We start from the raw sequence: 26,597 nt of genomic DNA on the forward strand, positions 1-26,597 counted from the left end.
AGCCAGTTAAGGCCTTTTCCCACAATGCCTTTCAATTCATCATTTTCATCATAGTAGAACTATTCTTTTCTGTATCTGTTTTTTGCAGAACCAAAGGCAATAAATTGGGTCATAGGAACCATATATTTCAGTAAAAACCATAAAGACTGAAGTAGATAATGTACATAATTAAATTTACCAAGACTATGGATAAGCATAGATTAGTTATTTGTAAATGAGCCATGAGCCCATTTCTTCCAGGTTGCATCCCATTAATGGGCTTAATGTTACTAGGGGGTAGATTTTTGTTCAACACCAAGAGATAGACAGCAAGAGTGGTTTTACAATGGAAACGCTTGCCTCAAGAAGTAGAAACCCATCTACTGGGGTTGCTCTAGCTCTGGGTTTCTTTCATTGAGTTGTGGGTTAGACCAGATGGCCTGCAAGACCCTTTCCATCTGTGTGAGTCTATGAAAGTCTGTAACGAAGTGGAAGATGAACAGAAAGACAGAAATGAACTTCAGTAAACTGAAGGGACTGAATTCATGCACAGTAGCACTCTGTACAAGATTAAGACGTTTAATAATGTTGAGGCGGGTAAGGGGTGACATGGTAGAAGTGCCTAAAATTATGTATGACATGGTGATAGTGGATAGAGAAAAGTTTTTATCCCTCTTTCGTTGCCCTAGAACTTATGCACATCCAGTGATGCTGAATGTTGTCAGACTCAGGCCAGATAAAAGTGGCCACATTGGGAACAGAATGTTGAACTAGGGGGGCTATTGCACTAGGTGAACCATAAACCTGATCCAGCAGGCCTTTCTTTTGTTTTTAAATTGGGACAAGGGAGAGCCCTCCGAGTAGCTCCTAGCATTAAGCAACTCTTTCTGGTCTTCCTTTATCATTTCAGCTTGTGTCCGATTCTTCCCGTGCTGTTCAGTAGACACCACAAAATTTCCTGGCAAGATTTGGTGGAGACTGAGGAAAACGTGCTACCAAATAGTTGAACACAGCTGGTTTGAAACTTTCATCATATTTATGATTCTCCTGAGCAGTGGAGCTCTGGTAAGCTTAAAACTTGTTCTTTTCCCTTACTGTGTTAGACTTTTAAATATGCGTGGTTGTGTGTTGAGAGAAGACATGCCAGCGAAGCTTGCTTTACTTTAAGATTGGATATAAATTTCAGGCATTTATAATCCCCATCTCTAATAAGAAGCGAGCATTAATTAGACCCCTGAGTTCTTCTCTAGCTTGGGTTAAATCCAAGCCAGGGAAGAATTCCTGACATCTCTTGTTTAAAGTTGGCAGGTGATTGGAAGCATCTCTGCCCAAGATCCTAGTGCAACACTGCATATACCCCTCCACACATACCAGGGTTGCAAATTATCATATTTCTTGCAGAACAAACAGTAGATTCATGAATTCATTGTTTGCCACCATATGGCTTCATTGGTCAATTCTGACAGGGTAATAATCAGTATAAATATTCAGTGGCATGTAGTCATTTATTCACAGAGCCTTTTATTAAAGAAAAAGAATTCCCCCCAAAGACAACATCTGGAGAATGTAGCACTCTAATTCACCACTTTTTACTTCCAGGCATTTGAAGACATCTACCTCGACAAGAAAAAGAACATTAAAACCATGTTGGAATATGCTGACAAGATCTTCACTTACATCTTTGTTTTAGAGATGCTTCTGAAATGGGTAGCTTATGGCTTTAAGAAGTACTTCACCAATGCCTGGTGTTGGCTTGATTTCCTCATTGTAGATGTAAGTATTATGTTTTTTTTCTGGGTCGGTTCATACAGCAATGTGGAATGAGTTCAGTTTTGAACTACGTGAACACAGTTCACAGTCTGAATGTGGATTAAGTTACATTTGGGTCCTATGAAGGACAGCTTAAAATGCACTTGTGGCATTAGGCTTTTTTTTAAAAAAAGTATAAAGTGAAATGATAGAATTTGCCATTCTTTTCACTGTAAAATGAAATCTATAGATGCAAGAGGTAAAGGGATTATTCAGTGGTGACATCTGAGCTGAGAGCCCTTAGCTCAATTACTCCCATAGAATACCAGGCATTCACAAGAAACCGTTCAAAGTTGATATTTCTGCCAAACTCAAAGTACAGGAATTTTAAAAGTATATGGCCACCTCATGCTTTAAGGATTCTCAGCAAGGTAAAAGACTTCTAGTTAGTAGAGAAGGGACACTGCTGTACCGGAACTTCTGAAGAGGGGATATGGAGCAATGCTTTCAAATCTGAGGGAGCTTATTTAGGCTGGTTCCATCCTAACCATAAAGCTGTTTGGGTGATAAAACTCACCAGGGCATCTCTGTGGCAGGGAAGGTTGGGGTCAAAATAAACATCTTACACAATACCATACATTCAGTGACTTCCCTCCTTCCCCTTCCGTGATCCATTTAATTTATCCGCCATTCCTGCATATTTTACTATAGCCATTTTATTCAGTTCTCCTATCTTACATCACTCAGTTGTTTATTATACTGTTGAATTTACCTTAATGCTGCCAACGTTTTCAACTGTGCACAGTTATTTTCCATATATTCAGCAAAGATTTTCCATTCCTCTTTAAATACATCTTCTTCTTGCTCGCTTATTCTTTACGTTAGACCATCTAGTTCCACATATTCTATCATCTTAAGTTGCTAATCCTCCTTAGTTGGGACCTCCCTCACTTTCCACTTTGGGGCTATCAAAACTCAGGCCGCCACTGTTGCATACATAAATAAGTTTTTCTGACACCTAGGAACCTCTGTCTGAATGATTCCTAGCAAAAATGCCTCTGGTCTTTTGGGGAAGGTTGTTTTAAGCATTTTTTTTATCTCGTTATAAATCATTTCCCAATATTCTTTAACCTTTTTACGTGCCCACCACATGTGAAAAAAGTTTCCTCCATTTCTTTACATTTCCAACCCAAATCTGATTCTACTTTGTACATCTTAGCCAGTCTTCTCAGGCAAGGATTTCTGCCTCAAAAGGCCTTTAATCACTTTGGGGTTTTTTAACCTAGGTTCTTCCAGTGTCTTTTTTGGTACAAATGTTGCCTTTGTAACTCTATTTCACGTGCCCTCCCCAGAATCCCTGACCAGATTTTGACTTCAGAACCTGGAGATTCCATGGACTCTGGGCACATCTAGAGATTCCATGACAGGTTATGGGCCCAAGAGAGTGGTATTGGGGGAAGAGCAGGCATCCCTTAAAAGATCTCAAGGAGCAGGTGGGTCCCCTCCCCAAAGCAAGGGCTCCTTGTTTTCACTCTTGGTTTGGTTCTTCCCTTTCCCAGCTTCTCTCCTCACCGTGTTCCCAACAGTTGCTGCTCCAATGCTGTGGCTGTGACAAGGGTGCTGAAGGAATCAAGGCACAAACGTTCCTTCTTCCCAACTGCCTGCCACTCATGCAGTTCACACACTGCTTGGATATGTGGCCCTGGTAGCAGTGTGGCATTCCTTTTTCACGTTCCTTTCAAGTTCTTAGCTACCAAATCAGTCCTGCTGTCAGCACATGGCATTCTCCTTCAGCTGCCCGAGTCCCCTACATCCCATCAGGGCCCACTGCTGATGTTCACCCTGGACACCTTTTAAAATCAAACCCAGAAGATAAGGGCCAAGGAGGAGACATGACAATGCAGCAGTCACCCATTAGAAGGCATGGCATTCTGCAGAAAACAGAACAGTGCATTTGAGGCTGGCAGCCACTTCTTCCTGTAGTTGCAGCCATACACGAGCACCCCAGCACTGCCTTGGGGGGCACTTAGCTTCCTCTTTGCTCCAATCAATGCTCACAAAGTGTTAGACATTGCTCCTGCTGTTAGGAAGAGGGTTGTTGAGCTATCAGAAGAATAGTGCCTTCCATACTGCACAGATTTGCAATAGTGTGTGGGTCATTGGGGCTGCTGAGTTGTAAACTGTTTCTGCAGCCATCACACTACTAAATTGGGTTTCATTGGTTTTATACCGTTGCATAATTTCTCACCAACCATGAAAAGCCTGGATTTTCTACATCTCTCTTAATTCTAGAACCAGAGGCTGACCATCCAATGAAGGTGAAATGTGGGAGGTTTCAGATAGACAAAGGGAAGGACTTCTTTGCATAATGCATTTAGTACTATGGGGTTTGCCAACAAAAGCTGTGGTGATGGCCACAAGCTTCAGTGGTTTTAAAAAGGGACTAGAAAGATTCCTGAAGGAATACTAGTTACGATAGTTGCATATAATCTTGCATGTCAGTGGTCTAAACCACTGAGCCTCTTGGGCTTGCTGATGAGACATTCGGTGGTTCGAATCCCTGCAATGGGGTGAGCTCCCATTGCTCTGTCCCAGCTTCTGCCAACCTAGCAGTTCGAAAGCACACCAGTGCATGTAGATAAATAGGTACCGCTGTGGCGGGAAGGTAAACGGCGTTTCCGTGCGATCTGGTTTCCATCACGGTGTTCCATTGTGTGAGAAGTGGTTTAGTCATATTGGCCACATGACTTGTAAAGCTGTCTGTGGACAAACGCCAGCTCTCTCGGCCTTAAGTGAGATGAGCATCACACCCCACAGTCACCTTTGACTGGACTTAACTGTCCAGGGGTCCTTACCTTTTCACCTTTGCCTCTGGACACCAGTTGCTGAGGAGCACTAGGGTGGACGGCGGTGGCACTCATGTCTTACTAGGGGGCTGCTTCCCACAGCAGTCTGCTTGGCCATTGTGGGAACAGGATGCTTGGCTAGATAGGCCTTTGGTCTGATCTAGCAGGGCTTTTCTTGTGTTCTTAGGTAGGTTTGCTTAGCAAATATTGGACAAGGCCCTTCTGTAGGTCACACATCTCTCATTTCAGTAGGAAGGGGCTTATTTACATAATCCATGGCATTTGTAGATGCTGCAGACTAATTATGATGTCATTGTTACCTATACACACAATTTACGGACCAGGTATTCTCCAGACTCAACTGGTCAACGTCCACCTCCTGTGCAAATGTCTTCCATTGGGTGCTGCCCATCTATTTCCTGCTCATTTATATTCTGCTGTGTCCTTAATATCTTATGTGGTACAGGCAATATTGTTCTCCTCCTTCCAGCCTCCCTATTAATATTTTAATTTACCTAAATTTGGAAACATGGGCACTCCTCCTTCTCACCTTTTGATACCGAGAACCGCTTTATTGTGGACAGAGTTCCTTTAAAAAAAATTAATAAATTCTGAGCAGCATACAAGATCACACTTAGCACTTGTGGCTTTTCAAGTGTTGAGAGTAGTGCTTAGATGAAATATGAACCCTAACGCATGAGGAGACGTTTCAGTGATTTGAGTAGAATGGAGGAAAAATTTCAGTGAGGTGGAGCTACCCTCTGGCTCCAACAGAGTCCCCTTTTAGTGGTTGTTGCCTGGGGCTGAGAATTTTTTTTACTTAAAAGTCAAACTAAACACAAGGTTGGCATTCTGTCCCCTACTATGGAGAGGAACAAATTTGCATTGGGGCCACAGTGCAGAGGGAGGGAGGATCTAACACATTGCTTGCACCAATTCCCTGATTTCAATAGCTTCCCCTCCCCAAACCTGCAAACAGTGGTGGATGAAGCATGAAGGCTTAAATGTCTATGACCATTAAATGTTCCCTTCTGCAGTTTTTTGCCCCTCTCTTTTTTTTGAAAGCTGGCAATTTGATTTGAGGCTATTGCATAGTGGCAAATAGTTAGATTCCCTTTTCCACAAGCCCAGTTAAAATTGTGGGGGCCATGTGGCTGCTTTTTGTAAAAGCAAAAAAAAGAGAGAGTTCAAATGAAGGAACTTTTCCATCATGTGCAGTTTTACCCTGAAATCTAAAAACAAGATCAGCAACTTAAAAGGGCAGGAAATCCAATTCGTTTTTAAAGCCAGTGCTTGGGGCCATTCCTCCCCCTGCTCCCTCACCCACTACTTACCCAGCTCTGTGGCAAGTCTTTGACACTGATTTCTACATGTGGCACAGTAAAAACCATTTCATCATTGTGGATTATTGAAGCAGATTCTCGCTTGCTCCCATAATCCATCAACTAAAGACTATTTTTGTCCAGTAGAGAATCCCTGAAGGATGATCTCTGATAATGGGCTCCAATGTATCTGAAAGCAATGTGCCTCTTCCGCAAAAAGCAAAAGAACCAAAACTTGAAAAAGCTGTGTAAAAAATGCATATTATTTGAGCAGCCCAAGCACCATAACCAGCAAAACCATGTGTGAGATAAAACAAAGCAATTTCTGGCAACAGGCGTTCCATCACTTTCTTCTGACCACCTTGCCCAAAGTCAGCTCTCTTGCTGAGTGCCTTTCTTTCATATTCCTGGAACTGGGCTTGTAAATAGGTTGCTGAGCAAGAATATGTCATGTCACCGCATCTTTTCAAAAGGCGACTTCAAACATTAGCTCCATTATCATAATAGTCCATTGCACTTCAGAAAGTTTTGCCTAGTAACTTGGGCTCTGGATTTTCATGGTCTCATTTCCTTCTTCTCTCATCTCTCTCTCTCTCTCTCTCTGTGCGTTTCACCCTTAATCTTTCCTTGCTAGCTGCCCAACTTCAGGTGCACTTCCCAATTTTCTTTCAAACATGCCAGTTCTCCCTCAGTCGAAAATCACAGAGGAGGGCTGCAGACTTGAAACATTTGCTCCCAGGCAAATCTCCCAGACATCTCATGTGATTTATACTAATCACACCAGCAGCATCGGCTGCATAAAAATCCTAACAACATGCATTGTGTTGCACTGTATGATACTAAAGTTACCATAGCCAATACTGTTTGTTACTTCCACTTACTCAAATTTAACTTCCCTATGTTCTCCCCTGCAGCTTCCCCCACCTCTCAATCTGATCCAGAGGGTTGGAGGATTCTGCAGAACAAAATTTAAGTTTGCACAGGGAGAAGGAGGGAAAGTCTCATTGTGGTAACTAAAGTTTGCACACACAGCGTTGGACAAGCCTTGTAGCTGTAAGGTGTGATCACCTGCCACCTTTTTTTTTAAGGTGTGCATCAAAAGTTTTTCACATGTGCACCTGTGAATGTGATAAACAGGGTGCTTCAAAAACACATGTATCATACAAGTCCATTATTAGGAGAGCCATGGTCAGCTTTGATCCCCTGTTGAAGGCACAGAGATCAACCATTGCTGCTTTGGTGGAGCTGTAACTGTGCCAACTATACTGATTCTGCTCTTCCATGTGGACTGGTGTCAATCAGCATGGTGTTGCCACTCAGGTTGTGTATTTACTGCAAGTGCTTGGTGAAACCCAGTCAATGATCTTCCACTTCATCTGTAATCAGCCCTAGGCAGAGGAAACCCTCAGTGGTCCCATCAGTGTGGGGCAGTGGTTCTGGGTCAGGAATGGTTCTAGAACAACAATGTGGCTCTAGAGGAGAAGTGGGGAACTAGATCTGGCCAGACCACTCTAATAGTTGGATGGGCCTGTCCACCTGTCAGTCACCTGACATTCTATGACACCAGGTGAGTCAAAGGTCAAGGTGTGGCTGCAAAGGAGGGTTTCTTCTTTCACAGCCCCATCTCTTCCTTCACATCCCTGGCTTGCCTATGGATTATTCCTTTGTAGCCAAAAGTTACCACTTTCCACAGGATGACAGAAAGAGGCACCAAATCCAAAAAGTGCAGACTTTTGGCTGCAGAGTAAGGCTCGAGAGTGGACCGTGTGTGCTCATGCTTTGCAGCTGCAGCTAGAATTCAAGCCAGGGATGCAAATAAAGATTCTTCCTTGAACTTTTCCTTGCCCTTCAAAATACAAAGTCCGCCCCAGGAAAGCTGGCCATGGTTTGCTCAAAATGAAATTTCTGAGGCCTGGAGGGCCTAGCTAGTTTCCCTATACCATAGCTGTTCTAGAGCAACAGTGTTTCTAGGGCACAACTCTGCATGCACATCATTTGTCACAGGCAGCAAATCTCTTCCCTCTCTTTGTGTTTGTGGGGGATGTGTGTGTGTGTGTGTGTGTGTGTGAATGCTCTGCCGCTTTCTCAAATGGTTTCCTGGAAAGCTATGCCTCTTCCAGGATTTCCCCATTAAGTGTAGAATGTCTGGCTGCAATACAAGTTTAACAAAATGCACACACGTCTGGGCCAAAAGAGAGAGAGAAAGAGAGAGTCTTCTATACAGTGCTTGAGTGGCTAGCAGGTTAACAACATCTCATTCAAGAATTAGACTGAGTGCCAGCCTTCTGCCAAATCGGCTTGAAAAAGAAGTTGCCGTATGGAGTAGATGCATTGATGTCTCCTAATGACTTTTAATTGTTTTCTGGATTTCTTTCCCCTGTTGATTAGCAAGATGGAGGTTTGTGTTGCCTTGGCAGTAATTGCGCAATCTGCTGTAATCAGTTGTTCCCAAACAGCCACCACCAGACTCAAATCATATGTTGTTGTTTCTAAAAGTCTTTTATGCGAAGGTAGTGGATTTCCAATGCATTTTTGTTATAAGAGAAACAGCAGATTGCTTCAAGAACAATGTGGCACTGGATCTAGCAAAAACAATGGTGCCAACTTGCTAAAGGAGAAGCCTTTAGCAAGTTAAGGAAGCCCACAGAGTTTGTCTAAACGTATAGCCCTTTTTTGCCTCCCTTCTCAGTTGATGTTAGGGCTGATGTGTGGCCACCACAAAAAACCTCAGCAATCAGACATGTCCTCGCTAACGTTTAACAATTCAAAATGTGTGATGATGTGACATGGTAAAAAAACCAGTGTATTGATTTGGTCCCCAGTGAACTTTATTGGAGGGATGGGGAAATGTATCATTCAACAATGCAAAAAAAATAAATAAATCATAGAATCATAGAATCATAGAGTTGGAAGAGACCACAAGGGCCATCGAGTCCAACCCCCTGCCAAGCAGGAAATCATTGGCTTATGGTGAGTGAGTGAGTGAGTGAGTGAGTAACTTGGAATCGGAAGATAGCCCACCACCCACCATCTCTTTAATTAACACATAACTAGCATTAGGAGAAATAAAATGTGCAGAAATTGTACTGGTAAATAAAACATGCTATTTATTTATAGTTGCTTCATATGCACAAGGATGGCTTTGGAGTCTAAGCCTAAATCATGTGAGGTACTTTCATGGCTGCCTTGTGCAGGATGAGAGAGTGAGAGCATGCAGGAGGAAGGTGCAGAGCTTGGGTGTTTAGTGGGAAACCACAAAGTCTGTCTCCCCTGACTATCTCTTCATCTCAACCCCGCCCTCTACTGACCGGAGGAATGCAAGCAGCCAGGTCACATGTTTTAACCTCTATCATCCGCCTATCTGTTTATTAAGTTAAACACATTTATAAACCATTTAATGTTTTTAAAATTACTTAAGCACTGTGTAATATAAAAATAGGCAACTTAATTAAAACAAAAATACAGCATAGAATGGTAATATTAAAGCATATGAAAACCAATAAAACAAGAATTCAAGCACACAAAACAGGCACAGGCAACACCTGGGGCAACGGTAGACTTTGGTAATATGGTGCCCTGAGCGAAGACAAGATTTGGAGCGCCACTAACTTTGAGTGAGGTAAAGGTAAAGGGACCCCTGACCGTTAGGTCCAGTCGTGACCAAGTCTGGGGTTTTAGCGCTCATCTTGCTTTATTGGCCGAGGGAGCCGGTGTACAGCTTCCAGGTCATGTGGCCAGCATGACTAAGCAGCTTCTGGAGAACCAAAGCAGCACACGGAAACGCCGTTTACCTTCCCGCCAGAGTGGTACCTATTGATCTACTTGCACTTTGACGTGCTTTCGAACTGCTAGGTTGGCAGGAGCAGGGACCGAGCAACGGGAGCTCACCTCGTTGCGGGGATTCAAACCGCCGACCTTCTGACTGGCAAGCCCTAGACTCTGTGGTTTAACCCACAGCACCACCCGCGTCCCCCAACTTTGGGTAGGTACCTGTAAAAATATAGGTTTATTAATATTATTACTTTGTACCTCCTCGGCTCAGCTCCCTGTCCAGAAGAACTACCTGCTCTGACCTAAATCCAGCACTGCCTAGGCAAACGGGTTAGGTATATTGCTTTACAAGATACCTGAAGCAATTGATAGCAGAGGGAACAGCACTCCACAGTACGGGGGGGGGGGGGTAGCAGGAAATGCCTATTTCCACATCACCGCCCTATGATATTCTTTAGGGCGGTGACACGAACTGAATTTCCCCAGGTGATCCCATTGATCTTTCAGGTCTTTACAGGGGCAAGTGGTCTTACTGACATTTACTTGAAAGCATTATGAGTCAAGTTTTCTACAGTCATACCCAAAGTGACCTGTGAGCAAAAGAGAAAAAAACAAAACACAACTGAACAATTAAAATAAATAAATAAAACAGCAACCGGTTACAGATGCAAGTATCATTAAAAGCAAGCAAGTGAGAACGACAGCAACTACAAAAGCATAAAATGGTAAAAACAGGGAAATAAGTCTCATTGAATGAAAAGAAGTTTTAATTTGGTTCCTAGGTATCTTTTTTATTTATTTATTGCATCTATGAGATACTTCGTGAAATAAATTCGCTAGGCATTGTTGATGTAAAAACGTAATAACATATTTGTACTGTGGTATGGAAGTAAACATAAGAGATTCCCGGCATAAAAGCCCAAATACCTGTACAATAAAGCAGTATACATCACATTAATGAAGGCTTCCCCTGAATCTATTTATGAGAGGGTATTCTAAGAATGAGGCCTACCATAATAATAATAATAATAATAATAATAATAATAATTTATTATTTGTACCCTGCCCATCTAGCTGGGTTTCTCCAGCAACTCTGGGCGGCTTCCACAGAAACCAAAAATACACTAAAATCACACATTAAAAACTTCCCTGAACAGGGCTGCCTTAAGATGTCATCTGAATGTCAGGTAATTGTTGATCGCTTTGACATCTGATGGGAGGGCGTTCCACAAGGCGGGCGCCACTACCGAGAAGGCCCTCTGCCTGGTTCCCTGTAACTTGGCCTCTCGCAGTGAGGGAACCGCCAGAAGGCCCTCGGTGCTGGACCTCCGTGTCTGGGCAGAACAATGAGGGTGGAGACGCTCCTTCAGGTATACTGGGCCGAGGCTGTTTAGGGCTTTAAAGGTCAGCACCAATAATTTGAATTGTGCTCGGAAACGTACTGGGAGCCAATGTAGGTCTTTTAAGACCGGTGTTATGTGGTCTTGGCGGCCGCTCCCAGTCACCAGTCTAGCTGCCACGTTCTGGATTAGTTGTAGTTTCCGGGTCACCTTCAAAGGTAGCCCCACGTAGAGTGCATTGCAGTAGTCCAAGCGGGAGATAACTAGAGCATGCACCACTCTGGCGAGACGGTCCGCGGACAGGTAGGGTCTCAGTCTACGTACCAGATGGAGCTGGTAAACAGCTGCCCTGGACACAGATTTGACCTGTGCCTCCATGGACAGCTGCGAGTCCAAAATGACTCCCAGGCTGCGCACCTGGTCCTTCTGGGGCACAGTTACCCCATTCAGGACCAGGGAATCCTCCACACCTGCCCGCCTCCTGTCCCCCAAGAACAGTACTTCTGTCTTGTCAGGATTCAACCTCAATCTGTTAGCCGCCATCCAACCTCCAACCATCTCCAGGCACTCACATAGGACCTTCACCACCTTCACTGGTTCTGATTTGAAAGAGAGGTAGAGCTGGGTATCATCCGCATACTGATGAACACCCAGCCCAAACCCCCTGATGATCTCTCCCAGCGGCTGCATATAGATGTTGAAAAGCATGGGGGAGAGGACAGAACCTTGAGGCACCCCACAAGTGAGAATCCCCTCCCCAAGAGCTGCCTCATGGGATATCTTTGAGAGAAGAAAAGGCTCAGGAGTAAAACCTTGTCAAATCCCTCGTGGAGTCCCTAAGGCCTTGCATGCCTCCTTCTGGCAACTCCTGCAGCTAAGCTGGTGCCAAACATCTTGCTCTGCTTTCCTTTGGACCACATCAGGGAGGCCAAGAGCAGGGTCTTGTTAGATAGATAGATCATTTATTATGGTCGGAGCCCAGCTTATAAAACACACTTGGGGGTACAATCCCAGAAGGAAAGCAAACATTTAAAACAATGTACAACAAAAAAATTAAAATTTATAAATGTGATAAGTGTATAGACACTTAAAACTTTAAGATAAGCTACCACAGAGAGATGTCCCAGAGTCACCAAGGAACTAAGTTTGGGGATTTTCTTAACAAACTAGTTAACAAAAGATGGTTTGGGGGATGGTCTGCGCCTACAGATCTGTACACAGAATCTGGTGATCATCTGGGTCGTCCTATGATCTTTGTCTAACAGGAAAAGGTCAAATTTTTGTTTTTCCAGGAGGTCAGTGAGCCCCACCAGCAGGGGATCAATGGTCCCACTACGTGCCTCTTCATAAAAGGAACATTTAAAGAACAAGTGCTCTGGGCTTCCTATATCCCCCAATGAACAGGCACAAAATCTCTGAGCATACAGGACTTTTTTAAAGAATCCTTCCAGGACCGGCGAGGGCAAAGCCGAGCTTCTGGCGAGTGTAAAAGCCCTTCTTGCATTTTTGGATATGAGAAAGAAGAGATATGCTGCCGGTGCGGCTATATATCTCTTGATTTCTTCAATTTTATAGTTGGGGCACCTTGAGCAGTCCTGTTGTCTCTCGGTGACGGTCTAGTTGTCTGGGCAGCCCAGGACCTCCATAAATACTGCCCAGGCTTGTGCCCTCAGGAAGGGGCTGACGCAGTGGTTTGACTTCACCCCCAAAGGCACACTCCATTGTTGCTCAAGAGAGATGGATGCCAACCACAACAAAACGCAAACAATAGGGGAAAGTTCAAACATGCCATAGTTTGTCATAGGTGGAGGAATAGGGTATGTGAGGGTGAGAGAGAAGAGAGAAGAGAAGGCCCACTGAACGTTCAGAAACATCCCACACCATTTGGTGGGTCACAAACAATATATGTATGATATAATCTGGAAGCAGGAAGAATACAGTGAATAATGTTGCGTCTCTCAGTCAGACAATGCAGCTTTGCTACCAAAAGAGCAAATTCACAGTCAGTGACACTAAAAGAAGCATTTTACTAATTAGCCTCCAGGCAGTACATGTTTCCTGCCAAGAAGTTGTTAACACCAGGTGATTCAACGGAATCTGAAACTACTCTAGAAAGTGCTTAGTTTCAACATTTACATACTTAGCTCGTTCCCTGTCACAGCTGATTAGTAATAGTATTGTTTGGTCTACTTTGCTAATGATTCTTGATCTGCATATTTTCAGTCGATTCAGAGAGATTTTGGTAAGCGTTAGAATCAGCTTCCAGTGCTTCCACAGGATTTAATTGCCTGGGGCTCACTTTGTATTTTAATTGAAGGCCCATCACCGCCTCCATCCTCAACACCAAATAGGGGGAAGGCGGATGGCTATTATTATTATTATTATTATTACTACTACTACTACTACTACTACTATTAAATTTATTAGACAGCCTTCACCAGCAGTTCCCAGGGCAGGTTACAACAATTAAACAGTCAAAACAGTCAAAACAGTTGTCAGGGGCTCAGGAGCTGAGGCACAGGGAAGATGGGAGATGGAGAGCGAGGGGGAGGAATCCGAAGGGAGCGTAGGAGGGGACAGTGGTCCGAGGGATTCCATGAGCCTCTCCAGCGAATCGGAAGATTCACAGAGGGGAGCGCCAGTGGCCAGGGGCAGGGGGGTCCCAAGGGGAACGCCCCAGGAGCAAGGGGGCAGCAGGGACTCCCAGAGCAGTAGTTGGAAATCAGGACCAGCTTCCCCACCAGAGCAGAGTGGGGGGGAAGAGTCCCAGGCGTCGGGGCCAGTGCTTTCCCCACCAGGGAGAGGAGACGAGGCAGAGCCTACCACGCCTCCCTCGGAGAGTCGGACAACGGAAGGGAGGTCAGATCCGGCCAGTGTCACGGAAGGGGGAAGCAGTGATAGAAGTAGTGTAACGGTTAGGAGAAAGGTCACTGGGTTGGCGTGAGAAGCAAGTTCAAATGTACAGGAGCGCGGGACAGCAGAGAGTGAGGATTGGGAACCGGGTCCTAAAGCACGCCGGAGGCAGGGGGAGGAGCTAAGCGACTCAGCGTCGGAAGAGTCCAGAAAGGGCAATGCCCCAGAGGGCAGGAGGACCCAGAGGAGAAGAGAGCAGCGCAGGAGGTGGAGCAGGGCTAGGATCTTAAACTGGTGTGGAAGGGGCGGAGACTCAGACGGGACTTCGCCGATCTAGAGTTTAGACGTAGGGCTGCACGCTCTGGCTTTGAAATGGAAATTAAACTTCAATAAAGACTTTTGTACATAACATCAGCCTGGCGTTGGTCCTCTGTGAGCTGGGACCTAGAGGCAGCTCTGACAACAGTCAAAACAAATTACAGTCACAGGAATAGGGTGGGCCCTTCAGGTGTCAAAGGCAGGGTGAAGAGGTATGCCTTAAGCATTCGCTAAAAGTTAGATGTACCTCTGTGAGGAGGGAATTTTGCAGCTGAGGGCCTGCCATGGAGAAGGCCACCACCACTGTGAACTTCTGAGGGAGGTGGAGCTCCCAAGAGGGCCTCCGCGGCTGATCTTGACACCCAGGAGGATCTGTAAGGAGGGAAGCGATATCTCAGGTTTGTAGTACAGTCAGTGGTTTTTTTCTGAGGGGACGCAGGGGTACACATACCCCTAAACATTTTGTGAATCTTAAGTTTGGCCTCATTGAGGGGCAGTATTTCAATATGAGTAGGAAAATGAGAGTACCCCTAAACATTTTTTTAGGAAAAAAGCACTGAGAACAGTCGTACCTTGGAAATCGAATGGAATCCGTTCCGGAAGTCCATTCAACTTCCAAAACGTTCAGAAACCCAAGCATGGCTTCTGATTGGCTGCAGGAAGCTCCTGCAGCCAATCAGAAGCTGCAGAAGCCCCGTCGGACGTTCAGCTTCCAAAAATAGTTCACAGCCCGGAACAGTCACTTTCGGGTTTGCGACGTTCGGGAGCCGAAACGTTCAAGAAATAAGCTGTTCTAAAACCAAGGTACATATTGGTAGTACAATATGTTATAGAAAACCGATTCCAACAGAAGGCCTTACGACGGAGGAGACACATAGGCAAAAGATGGATGTGGAGGGAAAGTTGAAGGAGGAAAAGGCTCAGTCCCTGAGGTTCCACAGACTGTGCTTCCATGGCTCTCTCGGGCCACATCCACACCTTCCATTGAAATCACATGGCTTCCCCCAAAGAATCCTGTGAATGTTAGTGTGTTAAGGGTGCTGGAAATCATAGCGCTGAAAGGGGGTAAACTAGAGTCCCCTTGCTTGGGGGGGGGATCTGCTTTAAATGCTGCTTAAAAGTACAGGGGTGGACATGACCTAGGTCTGTGACCTGAGCTGTCGCTTCTGATGGCTCTCCCAGGCACAATGTTCCAATTGCTGCATCTTCCCTTGGACGCAGATCTGAACGAACAGGGGACGGTCAATAATTGCCGACAAACAGAGCCCTGATGGAAATGCTCTGGTTTGTCCGGATGCCAAAAGGTATTGAGTTTTTGCTTGAGTGGATACCCAGCAACCGGTTTCCCCCAAAGCTTAAGATTAAGTCACCAGCCGTGATGAGCTAAAAATGTCCGCAGCCAATGAGAATATGAAACAGGTGGGGCCAGGATATCTTTAAACGCTGAGGATTACGGGAGGGCTCAGTGCGGAAGAAGTGAGGGTAAGGGGGGCTGAGGACAGCCTGCATATTTTTGGCCTGAATTCGCCTTGCGTGCCCTCTTCTCCAAGGCTGGGTGTCACATAATGCCACATATCTGCAGCCATACCCCTGGGACAAATGCTAGGAAGTCTTTAATGATGTTTGAGCTTATCTTTCACTTGGCTCTGAACTGAAATGAACGAGGGTCTGGAACAACAACATGGCCTGCTCATTATTTATGTTCTACGCCACTGTTCACCATCCAGTTTTGCCGCCTTTCATTATCCTCACAACCAGTCCTGGGAGGTCAGTGAAGGTGAGAGAGAAATGGCTGCCCCATTAGCTTAGCAACTGAAATTGAGCATGTGATGTTAATGTAAATTCTAAACCAGATTTTCTCATTGCCCCTGGATAGGTCAGTGGGTAAGTGCTGGTGGTTCCTCGCCTTTGCATTCTTGGCCCTTTGTTTCCAGGACTCTTAAGCATGGCGGCCTCTTCCCATCGGATGCTAGGCGTGCAAATTGTTCTCAGTGGAAGATGGTTATTTGCATAATGGCTGCTGCTGTCGCAGGGACGTTGCTGGCTACCTGAATGGTAGGGTTGTAGCTCAGTGGAAGAGCAACTCCTTCTCATGCAGTAAGTCTCAGCTTCAATCTGCAACATCTCCAGGTCTGGCTGGGAGAGACCCCATGCTTGAAACCCTGTAGAGCCAGTCAGTGTGGACAATGCTGAGCTAGATGGAGTAATAGTTGGACTTAGTGTATGCCAGCTTCCTGTATTCCTAAAATGATCAATCTCAGTGCAGTTCATAGGATCAAGGGTCCTCTCTGAGGATTCTGCCCCTTTCATCTGGAAAAGAGGCATCCAAGTTTAGCATGTTTAGCCTGTTTAGACTGGAGTACTGTTTAGCCTGGAGTACTGGTCATGTTTAGCCTGGAGAAGAGGAGGTTAAGGGGTGATATGATAGTCATGTTCAAATATATAAAAGGATGTCACATAGAGGAGGGAGAAATGTTGTTTTCTGCTGCTCCAGAGAAGCGGACACGGAGCAATGGATCCAAACTACAAGAAAGAAGATTCCACCTAAACATTAGGAAGAACTTCCTGACAGTAAGAGCTGTTTGACAGTGGAATTTGCTGCCAAGGAGTGTGGTGGAGTCTCCTTCTTTGGAGGTCTTTAAGCAGAGGCTTGACAACCATATGTCAGGAGTGCTCTGATGGTGTTTCCTGCTTGGCAGGGGGTTGGACTCGATGGCCCTTGTGGTCTCTTCCAACTCTGTGATTCTATGATTCTAAGTGACCCTTCCCATGGGGAACTGCATAGGTCTCATGGACTGGCAGTGGCGTAGCGTGGGGGGTGCAGGGGGGGCCGGCCGCACCGGGCGCAACATCTGGGGTTAGGGCAAATCCACGGGTTAGGGGGCGCAAATCCACGGGTTAGGGGGCGCAAATTACTTGCCTTGCCCCGGGTGCTGACAACCCACGCTACGCCACTGTGGACTGGTTCGACACAGAGGAATGGTGGGAGGAACCAGCTGGGGAACCAGCAAGGAAAGCAGGATCAGAACCTGGGGTCAGTGGGAGAAGGCTGGGAAGAGGTGTTGGGAGCTGGGGAGGTAACAGGGCTTAGTGAGCAGGGAGAGCTTGTGGCAGAGAGAAGCCCAGAATCGGAGGCAGAAGCTGAAGCAGGTGAAGCCAAGAGGAAGAGATGAGTCAGGCTGGCGAAGAGTCATGGGTGCCTCCCGCTCCTGCTGCAACAAGCTCACCTCCCCCAGAAGAATCAGAACCAGAAGAGGCCTGAAACGGGTAGAACAGTGCCAGGCCACATGCAGGAAAAATTTGCTTGGGGAAAGCCCTGGAGATGAGGGGACTTAGATGGCTGTGGAGAAGCAGGGACTTTGAGTCTTGGCAACTGAATCATGGGGTACGACCTACGCCATGAGCTGCTCATTAGGCCTGACACTCAGCCAAGTCTGTAAAGACTGTGTTTTTGCTAATCAAGAGTTAAGGTGTGATTTACTGTCGGCTCGCTCCTTGACAATAGTTTTATGTATCCACCGGTGCCGATGTGACAGCAGCTGCCATTTCACTAATCCCCCTCCTCCTCTCGAATCTAGTTCTAGCAGCCAACGCTGGGTTTTGCTAGCAGAACTGACCACCCTCCCCTCTATCCCCCTCTATCACAGTACTTCTTCCAGCTGCATTGGCAAGTAAGTTCAGGTGAGGAAGAAAAAGTGGTCAGCCTTGCAGCCTCACAGGGCTCTGGGGTGTTATCCTGTGCAAAAATGGATGCTTTACTCATCCAAGAGATTATGTCCACCCAAGTTGGCATAGCATTTAGAATCTTGCCTTTACTTTTCTCTCGGAGAACTTTTGTTATTGGGCACCATACAAATGTTGTAAACTGGAATTGTGATTAATAGGAACAATGTGTGAAGTGAGACCGCAAGCGTTTCCAGAGGCATAAAACCAATTCCATACAAATTACTAGGAGGCACATGGAACTCTTGCATTTGGAAGCACTGCTGTGTGGCATTCTAGCAGGACAGGATTATGGGTGCAACATTCACCGGGAGAGAGAGGCTCAAGCAGATGTGTTGGGAAGAATCAGGTCTTGCTTAACAAGCTTGCATTGGGGGGGAGCGGGGGGGGGCAGGGAAGCTGTCTTTGAAAAGTGCTGACTTCCACGTTTGCCTGGGCTATGTGGGGCAGTCAGCACGGATTTTGAAAGCTGTTTGATTATTTTAAAAATATCTTCCGAGGTCACATTTAATCAAGTCCAAAGCGCAGAGCCTATATGGTTGAGGTTTCTCCTATGAATAAAATTTGACAGGGAGAAATGAAATACCTCCAAAATCAACAGCGGAGTATTTAGTCAACTCACCTCAGCCTATGGACTGTGTCCAAGGCTGCGAAGAGTTGCCAGCTATTGCAGCCTTTCCCTGCCTAATCCACAGAACAGACACCTGATAAATCTATGTCAGGAGGACAGCAGCACCTGTAGTGCATTTCACGGTTAAAGTGCGCAAGAGTCATAGTTGGAAGGGACCCTTAGGGTTGTCTAGTCCAAGCCCCTGCAATGCAGGAACTGTGGGCATTCTGCATGCAAAGCAGGTGTTCTCCCACCCAGCTGTGCCTCCTTCTCAAGGTTTTGCCTTACCCATGAATGAATTAGGTGCACAAGTCAATGAAATGAGGGTGCCCCTGTTGCATCTAGTTACTTTAATCAATTCAGCTGTTGGTTTTGTGAATCGCCCTTCCTCCCAAGGGAGCCCAGGACAAGGTACGTTGAAGACTGAAGCAGCAGAGTTCATCTCGTAAAGATAAGCATAACAAATCACCACATAAAATGACAAAATAGCCATAAAATCAGAGTGATAAACACAAACATAAACCAACCAGCAGCTGGGTACTAAAACAACCTAATTTGATTTGTAAAAACCTTGTGACGGTGAGGAGGAAGACTGGGGAGTACTTGGGGCAGAAAACTGGGGGGGCGGGGTGGAGAAAATTGAAAAATTGGAGCGGAGGCTTCTTGGGACAAGCTACATTGGCAGCACCTCCCCCCTTTTAAAATATCATTTGGGCACTGTCCCAAGAGGTGGTGATGGGACTCTACTGGTGGCCCAACAGGTGGCTATGTTTTGTCTGATTGTCTCCTTGGAATGACACTGTAAAGTAGATCCACTAGCTAGCACAATGATTTCCACCTGTGCAGCAGAACTTCCCTCCCCTCCTCTCTCCCCTCACATCTCCTGTGCTCTCCCCAAATCTGCTCTGGAGGGTTGGAAGAAAACCTAGAAAAAAATTGGGGGAATGCAAGGGGAGGAGAGGGAGGGGAAGTTCTGTTGCCCACTCAAAAGTCCTTGACCCAGCAGATCTGCTTCTTTAGATACTGCCCTGTATTGTGTTGTACCTGAGGCATTGTTGGGAGCAAGGAAGATGGCAGCCACACTGCCACTCACCCTGGTAGGTCCCCTGTCCCAATCCCAATTTCTCAATTTTATTCCCACCCTCCCCAGATTTTGGCCTTCCACCACTCTTTCATCCCAATGACCCCGGAGCTGAATGTTTAGTTGGGCATTCATTCCACTGCACAGCCCACTTTAAGCACTTTTGTGAGCCACATGGCACATTGAGTCACGGTGGAGCAGACACTTCGTCAGAAATGTAGCCCCTTTTCGCTCACAACGTACACCTGCACTTGTATCAAAATGGCCAAGTGAGTTTACCTGGGTTCTCAGAATCTTCCCCTGATTGTGCTGTTCCTTTTTCTCTCTGTGTCTCTTCCTTTCTCTCTTTGCTCGCCTTGACCAATAATTTCAAATTCCATTCGATCTGCACAGATTTCAGTTATTTGCCAGATAGGATCAATTCTCGGCTATGACCACCTGGCCGCTATGAAATCCCTCAGGACGCTGAGGGCCTTGAGGCCCCTCCGAGCCCTGTCCCGATTTGAGAGCATAAGGGTAAGGGTTGTCGTCTTTCAGTGTCTATGAAGTGTGTTCACCTCCAGTAATCAGCACCTTCTCTCTCTTTCCCACAGGTTAACGGGCCATCAAGTCTTTCCTTAAGGTGGCACATGGCGGCTTCATTTTGCTAATCCAAAGCAAGGCAATGGCTACAGTTCTTTATAGAGAAGGGTGTAACATAGTGACACAGATCCAACACCATTTAAAACACGCACACACACACAACGAAATTGGGTATTACAGAGATACATCACAGGCTATGGCATTCTTTTTCAAAGGATCGTAATAAATGGCTGGGTCTTGCAAAGTGATTCATCTTGAGGGCACAAAATTACAGTGTTTGCATAATTTAATAATGGGAGCTGTGCCCACATCTCTGCTGTTTCCATTCAATTATATAAAAAAAAATTCAAATCAACTGCACACACAAAAAGTTTGTGTTTCAGGAAAACACTGCCAGAATTAGACTTTGCTGGTCCTTCTTTCTTCCTTTTTCTGACCAGCTTTTGACATCAGTTGGAGCTCCATGTGGTCACCTTGAGGAAAGTAAGACAACATTTAAGATGGGGGTTCCCTCTGGTTTTGAAGTCTTGTGGTTTCACTTTGCACTGGAAATCAGTGAATGGGTCTATATCCTGAAGGTCTCCTGGAAATGCTTTTTATGCATGAGAATGCTGACGGGGTTGTTTTGCCCCTGCCTTCGTGCTGGGTTAATGCTATATATTTTTCCTCCTTTTAGGCTCTTTCTTCATCAGTTGATTAACCAGGCTTATCTTTACAGGTGAAAATCCAGAGAAGAGAAGCTGAATGGTAGGATTTGTGCTAATGGTTTGGACTTTTCCATTTTGTGTCTCCATTCAGGTCTCATTAGTAAGCCTCATAGCTAGTACACTTGGATACTCCGAAATGGGTCCCATTAAATCCCTTAGGACCCTCAGAGCTCTGAGACCCTTAAGAGCACTATCACGATTTGAAGGGATGAGGGTAAGATTCAGTTAAAACAACAACCCACATGACCCATCATCGAAGCCCACCTGTCCATGGACATCCACCAGCATGTTGTGAGGGCCATCATTCCTTCCTTCCTTCCTTCCATCATTTGTTCATTCATTCCTTAGTTGTGTTTTTGTTTTCGTTTTTCATCCTAAGCTGTAAATGAAACAATTGATAAATGCCATATGTTGCAATATACCCCCTCTTTTGCCTCCCTCCTCCTCTGACAAATTCATCCAGCTTGCTTGTAGGAGTAGCTTCAGCTTTGACTGATGCCCACCCTGGTGGAGTCCCTTATGAGCTAATCCTGCCACATTCCTTGTCCTACAGCACTTTACAAACACATTTCAGGCTGAGCGCACATCTGGCTGACAAATCTGCCTCAGTAATGAGGTGCTCCAAAGAAAACAATTTGGCTTCTCCAGCTGTAAGGTGGCCTTTTGTGCACCCACAAAAGCTGCCAGAAGATGAGGCAAACGTTGCCATCAACCAGACCCCTCACAGAAAGGCTGCCTTTGGGTGTTACAGCAAACCGTGGTTCATAGTGATGCGAAGGAGCCTAGGAGAGCCCCCGATCCATGCATTTCCCCCTTTTCTCCTCCAGCGCAGCTACAAAGTGGAGTCCAGAAAATTTTGCTTCCACTTTTGATTAACCACTGATATCAGAACCCTAAACGATAGTTTTAAGTGTGATTTGTTTGAACAAGCCAGCTTCATAAACCATGGTTTGAAGTTCACATTTCAAACAAGCCATGGTTAAAAATAAACCACTGGTTAAGCAAAAACCATAGGCTTTGCTTCTGGGAGGGGAGGAAGAGTGTCTAAGCCTGCATCTCATTCTTGCCTGCTAAACTATGGTTTGGTGTGATGTCCAAATTGGTACACTATATAGTTCTACAGTTCCTCGTTCCTACTATATCCTGCATTAAGAGTTAACATAGACAGATAAGATTCCTTTTCTGCCTGAAGCTATTTATTTGAACAAGGCTCTAAATGCAGAGAGCCATCCCCACGTTAGGAAAAGATCTCACCTATCTAGCATGTGTGCCACTCCTGCTTCTGTGACTACCAAATAGCCACACATTGGAAGTAATATTTGCAAGGGGCTGGGAAACTGGACAGTTTAAATCCAGCTGTTCTGGGCCTCGTGGATGTAGGTGTTAGGCAAATGTTATGTCTCAAGTGTGCCCAAGGAGAGGGCATGGCATGAGAGCACCACCCAATTTCCAGGGCACATACATTCCCTACACTTATAGACTCATCTAAACCAAGATATTTTACTACTTCAGTCTGTATCTAGACCAGCGCATGAGCTGATTAACATTTTGCTGCTTGAACTCAGCTACCGAAAACCCCCCACATTTAAATGGCGTAATAAAACCATAGGGCACCCGCTGCAAATGGTGCACATGGCTTGAAATGCGCTAGCCGCCCAATAAACCAACGCCAAGGCAGTGTTAAGAGAAAGATTAGGCGCCCAGTGCCATGTTTGTTCACAAGAACCCAGCCACTGAAAGTACATACATGTGACGTCCCTAACCCACAAGTCAGTTATTTCTTGAACCTAAAAACGTCAAATGCATGAATCAGCCATATGTTATATTGGCTACAATAGCCTTCCTCAACCTGGTGCTCTTGAGGAGTTTTGAATTGCCATAGGAATGCTAATACATTTGGGTGCCTGGGAGCCATCTTTCAGAAGACAATACCAAACATCTTTTCATGTTTGCTGTTGCCAGTCTTTTCTGAGGCTTTTTTGTCTCCTCCACTGCATACATTTAGGGCTCATCCACACTTTTTGTCCTTCACTTTCTATGTGCACGTCTGTGCTTTAAAGCGCTGTGTCCGAACCCCCTATTTCCATTCTTCCCAGTAGCTTTTTAACACTAAATTTGAACAAACGGCAATTCAGGTTTTCCTGAATCGTTTTGCTCCAATTCAGCAGTAAAGAGTGGGTTTTCACGGGGAATAAAAAAGCATTCAGACATAGAATTGTAGTGTTGGAAGGGATCCCGAGGATCATCTAGTCCAACCCCCTGCAATGCCAGAATCTTTCGCCCAATTTGGGTCTCGAACCCAGGGCCCAGAGATTAAGAGTCTCATGCTGTACCGACTGAGCTACCATCATGGTGCTGTAAAGCGCAGGCCTGTGACTAGAAACACAGCACAAAAGGAAGTCTGGATGAGCCCTCAAAGCACTCTATTCCACTTGAAGAGTTACGGTTTTCCCCTGAGAATCCTGGGAACTATCATTGTTAAGGGAGCTGAGAGTCCTTAGGAAACACTGAAACTCGAGTTCCCAAGATTTTGGGCATGGGGGATCCATGATTCTTAAAGAGGAATAAGAGCACTTTAAATGTATGGGGTAGATGTGGCCATAGTTTGCATCTTGGCTCTGGAGTTTACCAGGCCCGGCGGAGATTTAACACACAGCACTGATCTTTATGTAGGGTTAAGGATTAAGAATGGACCCTGGGGCTGTGCTGTCTTTCCCTATAGCCTCTCATGCACAAATTCGTTTTCACACCCTTTACCAAATTTCAATTTCTAAAAACCCAAATAACCCATAACCAGGGTTTTCCCCAAAAGATAGTGTGCACTACAGCTGCATTTAAACGTGAACATAAAAGAAATGTGGCCAAATCATTTGGAGGATTCCTGCTCAAGAAATGCCTGGATTAGCTGCACTTGCCATGCATGCCATTCCCTGCGACTCTCTCCTCTTCTCCATTTCATTGCACATGTCACTTGCCATCCCATAAACGGTGTGTGCATGTTTACATTCGGGCCATTTGCATGCAGGTATTATCAGAAGCCTTGGCTTTACATGTTGAGTAGCACCTTGCTCATTCCTATTCATGGCTTGTGACATCCTGTGGCCTGCTGTTTGCTTGGACCCACACAATGGGTGAAGGATCCTGCCTTCAGCTGGGAAGGTGGAATTGATGGTCTTCTGCCCCACTTCCCATTCTGTGTTTCTGTGTTTGCCGTATTTCAAGTTCCCCTCTATTTCCAAGAGTTCTGAGCTAGATGCATGTAAATAGAGGTGATGCAAACCACAAAGTTCAAATTCGGAAACAAAAAGTGCAGAATTCCGTTGTGCAAATACATGGTCAAAAACAACAAAATGTTTTCTTTTTAAATAAGAAAAGAAAAGGAGCGTTTGCAATAAGCAGATACGGCTGTTTCTCCCCACCCCCCTTTTAAAGCAAATGCTGACAAATGTGCCAAATTATCATTGCTGGCATGTGATGTTCTGTCAAATATGTAAATGTTTGGAAGAAAGAGTTTGCGTTTGAAGCCCATGGCTTGCTTTCCTTCAAAGCACCTTTGCAATTGGAGATGTAGACATTAATATGCTTGTTTACGCCCTCACTTGTTTGTGAACATAGCATTTGTGTGTGTGTGTGTGTGTGTGTGCGCGCGCGCGCTCGTGCGTGCAGGATTGCAATCCCTTCTATATTTTTTGGTTCCCTTGTGCATGTCTGTGCCATATTTGCATATATAATTTTCTGTCTAGGAAAGCATTTGGACCAATGTTGCTTGTATGATTCATTTTGTCAGGACTCCACAATTGTATGATTCTATGTAACTCCCATTGGCCCCAGCTGCTGGGTGCTGGCATCACTTAGGGGAAGGCTGGTTAATGTGTTCTAAAAGATATCAGTCTGTGTTAATGTGCTCTAAAAGATATCAGTCTGGAAAATATGTCATAGGGTCAGATCAGCCAACCTGGTGCCCTCCATATGTTTATTTACCACTCCCTTTCCTTTGTGAGGGCACCTCTGTCAATCAAGAATACATGCAATATGTTTAAAAGGGACATAATGCTTTTGTTCAGATGCACTGGTTATATGAGTGTGTCTGAGTTATGTTCGTTTTGGTATACTAAAAGTGCAAAGATCAATGCAGAGGTAATGACATCGGTCAATGCCCATTTTGCCAAATCCATTTCTTCTGCAGCTGCTTACAATTTGGGCACCTTAAAAACTGCTGTGAGGCCTCTTAGTCCTGCAGGTTCTTCTAATTATTACCTCTTAAGTCATCAACTTTCAGGGCTTGGGCAGCCTACACAGGTTTTCTTTTAAAGCAGGATTTCAGCTTCCAAGTATAGTGTATAGTCCCATTTGTTATATTCTTGCCTGCTGCTAAGCTGACACTGCAGGTTTAGGCAGAAATCCTAGACATACTTCCCCAGGAGTAAATCCCACCGGGCTCAGTGGGGCTTACTTCTGAGTAGACTTACATAGGATTGCACTGTTTGTTAGTTGTTGTTTTTTAGTTTTCTCTGCTTTGAGAAATCATTTGAATCAAAAAGTGAGAAGTCATCAGATAAACAAAATCATCACTCAGCTGTTCCAGTGTGTGTGTGTGTGTGTTTAAAATAAAGGCTGCTTTTCAGCTGTTGCAATTCTCCCTCCCCAAAAGGGATTTACATGAAAGAACAAAATGAAATATGACCACCATGTAACACAAATTAAAGCACAAATTAGGTCCAGTGTTAGTTATATTCAAATTAAACCCACTTAAATGAGTCGACATGACAAATTTAGGCCCATTAATTTCCATAGGTTTACTCTGAGTAAAACGTTGGTGATACAATCCATAAATCTTAAAAAGCAAAAGTTAAAAAATTTCAATTATATACTGCCAAGCCATACTGATTATAGTAATAGTAGTACAGTAATGATTTTATTATTTATACCCCTCCCATCTGGCTGGGTTCCCCCAGCCACTCTGGGCGGCTTCCAGCACATAAAAATATAATAATAAAATGTCAAAGATTTAAAACTTCCTGATACAGGGCTGCCTTCAGATGCCTTCTAAACATTGTGTAGTTCTATAATTATAATAATGAATTAATTAAGATTTAGAATGTATTCACTGCTTGCGCAAATGCCACCAGGAATGGAGCTTGTACTATAAAAGGGAAATTCTTCCATTAGGAAACCACCACAAAAAGGCCCTGCCTGGCACTGTAAACCAACTGAACCTCTGCATAATGTCTCTGTTAAAATCATACTTTATGTTCATTTTAACAAGGTCCATAATTTTATTTTATTTAAGCAAAACATCTGGAGGGCCAAGGTTGAGGAAGCCTGATATACATAGGTGCAAATTTAGAAAGAATTATTATCAGTTAAATAGGACAAACAGTCCATTTCTGCCTGGTGGGAAAGAGCAGCAGGCCTGTTTGCCCTCAAAACAGAGGGTTGTTGTCTGTAAAGTTGGGCACAGGACCGCCCTAAAAATTGAGGGTAATTTAGTTGTGATTTGAACACAAGTCTCCTATTTCACCACCAAGGCAGACAACTACTTTCTGACTCTGTGCATGTGTTACTGCTAGGGAGGGAAGAATCTGTCAGTTTTGGTTCTCTCCTTTTCTCCATTTCTCAATCTTAAAATCAGCCCTCCACATTTTGCAGCAATTTGCAAGCTTAAAGAAAAAACATCCTCATGAAAATTCATTAGCATTTTAGTGCAAGTTTCCCC

General features: G+C 44.9%; 1 protein-coding gene and 1 long non-coding RNA gene across 8 annotated transcripts in view; one reads left to right on the plus strand and one right to left on the minus strand.

Moving 5' to 3' along the window:
- The window catches only part of LOC309325870 (sodium channel protein type 5 subunit alpha-like), a 214,569-nt gene that overhangs the window by 162,920 nt on the left and 25,052 nt on the right, over positions 1-26,597 (plus strand). For 3 of the 7 annotated variants that reach the window (XM_081834160.1, XM_081834163.1, XM_081834166.1), the window contains 4 exons: positions 890-1,044; positions 1,579-1,752; positions 19,986-20,108; positions 20,973-21,095. In XM_081834160.1, coding sequence (XP_081690286.1) covers positions 890-1,044; positions 1,579-1,752; positions 19,986-20,108; positions 20,973-21,095 — 575 coding nt within the window. The remainder of the gene's footprint in view (positions 1-889; positions 1,045-1,578; positions 1,753-19,985; positions 20,109-20,972; positions 21,096-26,597) is intronic. The other 4 variants (XM_081834162.1, XM_081834165.1, XM_081834161.1 and 1 more) reach the window with 3 other exon arrangements.
- LOC309326135 overlaps positions 14,351-26,597 on the minus strand; it is a 98,306-nt gene continuing 86,059 nt past the window's right edge. The window contains exons 2-3 of the long non-coding RNA XR_014150190.1: positions 18,524-18,637; positions 14,351-14,550 (exon numbers count right to left, since the gene is read on the minus strand). This is a non-coding gene — a long non-coding RNA (uncharacterized lncRNA). The remainder of the gene's footprint in view (positions 14,551-18,523; positions 18,638-26,597) is intronic.

Source organism: Podarcis erhardii (assembly GCF_964252035.2).
Source record: "Podarcis erhardii genome assembly, chromosome: 12".
NCBI lineage: Eukaryota > Metazoa > Chordata > Lepidosauria > Squamata > Lacertidae > Podarcis > Podarcis erhardii.